The sequence below is a fragment of the Orbicella faveolata genome, unplaced genomic scaffold, assembly GCF_042242905.1.
Source record: "Orbicella faveolata isolate gen_17 unplaced genomic scaffold, um_ofav_v1 contig_12, whole genome shotgun sequence".
Lineage (NCBI taxonomy): Eukaryota > Metazoa > Cnidaria > Anthozoa > Scleractinia > Merulinidae > Orbicella > Orbicella faveolata.
In genome coordinates this window covers 15,120,001-15,125,000 of record NW_028301539.1, presented here as the reverse complement: position 1 = coordinate 15,125,000, position 5,000 = coordinate 15,120,001, and the positions used below count along the sequence as shown (strand labels likewise).

General features: G+C 39.0%; 1 protein-coding gene across 2 annotated transcripts; it reads right to left on the bottom strand.

Annotated features, from left to right (window-relative positions):
* Positions 1-178: 178 nt before the first annotated feature.
* LOC110061564 (uncharacterized) lies at positions 179-3,483 on the bottom strand. 2 transcript variants are annotated; one of them, XM_020768397.2, is made up of 3 exons: positions 3,402-3,483; positions 1,898-1,994; positions 179-757 (listed from the first exon to the last, which is right to left on the bottom strand). In XM_020768397.2, the coding sequence occupies exons 2-3, from the start codon at positions 1,962-1,964 to the stop codon at positions 345-347; spliced, it is 480 nt and encodes a 159-aa protein (XP_020624056.2). In that variant the 5' UTR covers positions 1,965-1,994; positions 3,402-3,483; the 3' UTR covers positions 179-344. The 2 variants fall into 2 exon arrangements, with proteins under 2 accessions (XP_020624056.2, XP_020624057.2); XM_020768398.2 differs by having other exon boundaries at positions 179-721.
* Between the last annotated feature and the right edge of the window lie 1,517 nt (positions 3,484-5,000).

The following is a 5,000-nucleotide window of genomic DNA, read 5'->3' as shown; positions in this document are numbered from 1 at the left end:
CCGAACACGGGATTTACAAAGGAAAATTTCGCGCAGTCATCTACACGCTACCGATTAATCTATAACTGAACAATGGAACTGATTGGTTAACGTTGTAACTCGCACATGCGTCGAACCGTGAAACCCTCCTTTTAAACACAGTTTAAGAAAAAAAGAAATGAAGTGGTTCAAGGCAAAGTTGAGTGTAGACTAGAGCTTCTTTATTGAATCATAAAGAGCCATAAGGCGACGCATTGTATAAGATTAGATCTTCCAAACGGAATAGGTATTAATATGATACACATACACTATTTTGTGCATTAGAATAGTTCATTTGTCACTGATTCTAGGTAATCAACCATTATCTACTCGTCATCACCATCTTCTTTATCATCACCGTCTTCTTCATCGTCGCCATCATCTTCATCATCTTTATCATCACCATCATCTTCATCGTCACCATCATCACTGTCTTCAGAATCATCTTCATCATCCTCATCATCTTCATCATCCTCGTCATCTTCATCATCTTCATCATCTTCATCATCCTCATCATTCTCATCAACACTGTCATCATCAAGATCGTCATCACTGCTGTCATCAGCGGCAGCTGAGTCATCCTCCTTAGTGTCAGCAGCATCACTGCTGGCTTCCTCGGCAGTGGGTTCAGCTTCACTCTGAGCTGGGTCATTCTCAGCTTCAGATGGTTCAGCCGCAGCTGGATCGGTAGCATTGGCGCTTTCTGGAACGTAGTTACGAGCCTTAGCTTCATGGGTATCTAACAGCAGGACATTTTAGGCATAAGATCGATTAAGCTTAGTAAACCATTGAAACAAAACCAGAAATTTCTTTTTTCTTAAGAGGAAAGCCACATCAACCTGATTCTCATGCAAGGCCTCCTTTTGCATCAAAATGGCGCTTGGATATGTAAAGTTGGCTTGAGAAGGGCAGAATTTTACAACAACAACCACCTGCCACATATACCCCCCCTCCACTGGAATCGATCTTGCATCATCCCGTAATGGACAGAACGTGCTGGTACTAATAAAGGAGGCATTATCAAACATGTCCTGTACTATTTTGCAACACAGAAGTTGAAATGGTAGACTTGATATTTTTCACCGTTTTTATTTCTATTGGACAAGAAGATGGGAGTATTGTACTCACCCCGTCCCTCGCTAAAATCAGAAAAAAGGAAAATTCTTTGACATTATATCGTCCGAAAATTTTCTTTCGAGTTTATATTTATTCCGGTTATGTAAAACCCCGCCCCGCCGGTTCAGTAACCCCAGGGGATTATGAAAACCCCGTTCCGCTTTTACTGTTACCTTAGCTTTCTCTGCAACATATTTAGTACTTCAGATGTAAATTTGATGATTATAGACTTCATATATCCAGTTACTTTAACCATCTAAAGTTTTTATTTACAAAGTCCCCTCCAAAAATAACTGACCACCATTTTAAAACGTGAAATTCCATTCGATTGATCCCATGTCCCCATCCCTTCCCCTCATAGAAGGTCTTTTGATCGCCAATGATAAGGTTAAGGTAAAGTTTGCATACGAGCCGGTTTCCTTAGCATGAAGCGACCAGGAGTATTTCTATTACCCCCTGGATGGGATGCTGGTCCATCGCAGGGTTAACCCCAGCATTAAATTCGCCGGTACCCATTTATACACCTGGGTGGAGAGAGGCACTGTGAGAGTAAAGTGTCTTGCCCAAGAACACAACACAACGTCCTCGGCCAGGGCTCGAACCCGGACCGCTCGATCCGGAGACGAGCGCACTAACAAATATGCCACTGCGCCTCCACACGATCGCCAATGAGCTTAGGATGTACTATGGGAATTTCATGGCATTATTTCAAGCTAAGGCCAATGTTTGTCTCGGATATGTTTTGACAATATGACTGACTTACCAGCTGGCATAGACTGCACAGCAGCAAATACGGCAATCAGAGCCAAAGCGATCAAAAGGTTCTTCATTTCTGGTAGATGGTAGATGTCTCAGTGAATCTAACAAGAGTTCATTACGTTAATAATTTGATGATCACACTACAATGCTGCTGTCTAAATGAGATAAAAAGCTTAGTACATGTCTCAGTTATTTCAGGATTGAGCGAACTTTTGCTGTTTCCTTGTCGAATAAATGACATATCGGATCTTTAATTCATACACTGCTAAAACTGAAAAACTAGGCTATAACAAAATACCAGTCTCAAACACGGTATGGATGGCTGAACATTGCTTTATGTGAATACTGAAGACCTTTTATCACTATCATTTATTGAGTGCATATTGAGAGAATTGATAAAGGATCAAACCTGTTTTCGGCCTTCTAAGAATGAGAAAGATTTTCTCATGCACAATTAAACCTTGCGATTAAAAAAACAAACGTTGGAAATGTTATGAGATCCTTCAGCCATAATCTACTTTGCTTGGCACGAGTGATTATGACTTCATATGTGACATTACAAGATAAGTTATTAATCAGTTGAACGGCAGTGTTAAGAATGTCTTTATTTTCATTAATATTCTTATTTTCTTCTTAACAGCCGGTGAGCAATTATGACAACCAGAAAAAATGTGAACGATCGAGTGACCGAAGTGTCAAAACAAACTTCAGCAAACGTGTTCACGTTTTAACGACTGGCTGGCTTCTACACACCGACTAAGCAATTCGTTACTAAAATAACTGATATATTATTTTTCTTCTTGTTGCCTTTTGTTTGGTTACGTTTTAAGTTGAAAGAAAAGGAATTTTCTTTAAAGAAATGTATCTAAAAGTGTTTAAATTGGGGCAATGTTCTAAACACGAAGCAAAATGTTTTTTACTCATGCCATTCTTCTGATCTCAGTTAAATTAGATAACGTGATAACTCTCTTCACCTCATTAACCGGGCTTACGATCTTAGAACAAACATGACGGTCACCGACGCGTTTATCATCCATTTTCCTACAAGGCGACTTATGTGGGTTAAAGATTTAAAAAAAAAGGTAAAGACAAGTTTGCTATAAAGCCGTGATTTATTGAGTTCCCTAGTAAGGTAGGCCAACCCTTACTGCAAAGAAACCTAAATAGAAATTTAGTCAAGACTTTTTTTTAAAAAAAAGTTCAATGATTTAAATGTCAGTCAGTATATACAACTACTAGCGCTCCGTCGTTAGCACTGAAATAACTATTAAAAATATAAATCCCGCTCACTCAATTCTTATATGTTTCTACCAACCCACTAACTAGAGAAAACCCTGATAAAAGAAAGATGAAGATCTGGTAAAACGCTTCTTCGACGTGTCAACTTAAGCCAGCATAAAAAAGGATAGGCGCCAGACTATCGCGTTTAATTAAAGTGAAACAATTATTAAATGATCAAAGCTTAAATGCCGTATCTAAAAGTTACAGTGAATATTGTCAGTACATACCTTCTCCTTCAAAAACTTGCACCTTGCCTAAGGCCTTCAACTGTTCGACTAACTTGGTGTTCGCAGACAATCACCTTTTGTCTCTGTTTACCGTCGCAAATGGTGATGTAAGATTTAAAGGTTGATTGGATGTTTTACTGAAATATATATAATTATGTTTCTTTCCCGACACTCACCTCAAAATAACCAGTTCAGTAGTTACGTTGCAAAAAGGCTTTAAGCTGTTTTTTTCTTCTTTTGCTGAGTGATCTGAGTGCGAGCTTATTTCCTTAAGTCTTAATAGAAATGTGTTCCTGTTCAGTTGCTCACAAAGATGGGGATTATCAAAGTATTTCGCCTTTTTTTTCTTTACATTTTGTTATTTTCTTGAGATCCCGTCCAAGGTTATTTTAGCAGGTTGTACCCGGCCGCGGAAGTATAAACAAAAGAGGGTTTTGATAATTAAGGTGTTTAAAAGAGGGTCTATTCCGTAGTTTACTTCTACCACCCTTAAACGTGTAAGAGACTGATGAAACTCTATTTCCTGTAAATGTCTGTAAAAGCTACCTTAAAATTGATACACAATCAATACTCGCACTAAAAAAAGATACGTTAAACTTTAATGGATGTTTCCTTGTGATTAGAAGAGGTTGTTTACCAATGATTAAACGAACACCAACACTGGCTGCTAGATGTTTACCCATAGCACCAAACTTTGTTTATTTCTGTGAGCGAATGAGTAAAGGCCAACTCGTCGATTTCGTTTAGCAAGCAGTGGGAGGTATGTGAGAATAACTAAACATGACGGGTGGTTTGGTTAACTTTTGTAAAGGTCATGAAAAGGTACTTTCATGCATGGAGCACCAAAGAGCACTAGAATCAAACGTTGATCAACTAATACAGCTCATGAATTATACCATTATAGAGTCATTATAATTCTCTTATGAATAAACTTAGCTTAATTTACACGCGACGTTCCCTAAACGAATAGGCACGTAAACCCTTAGATCTAGTCGAAGGGTGTTGGTATTTTTCAACATTTTCTTACAAGCATATATGAGGTTAGGTCGTCTGTCCGTTTACTAACTTAACTCGTCTGTACCGCAGACGCGCTTATTAGCAGGTCGCCCGAATAAATCGCTCGCTTGTTACAGAAGCCTAGCTTTATGCAACGTCCACACTACTCCGGATAAATTTGAAAACGCAGCTTTATTTCTACAGTTAGGCCAACCGTCCATACTAATCCGTCACGCAAACGAAGCTTTCGAAAACGCTCTTTAAACTGGAGGGATTTGAAAACGCCGGCTTTTCGATTTCGTGTAGACAGAAAACATTTTGAAAACGGAGCTTTTCGACAACGATGTCAGTAGTCACAATAATCACGTGATTTCCCTGCCTGATTTTTCCTCAAAAGTAAGTCTAAAATGACCAGTGATTGTTGCGTTTTCAAATTTCTCCCGTGTAGTGTGGACGGAAAACATTTGATGTGTTTTCAGAGTGAAACATCCGTCTTCAAATTCCACCGGCGAATCGCGGATGGGGCCTTACTATACCCACTTACTAATTTATCATTCCTTACACAAACTGCGTTCAGCGCCGCTGTTTATAAATTGGCGCTGA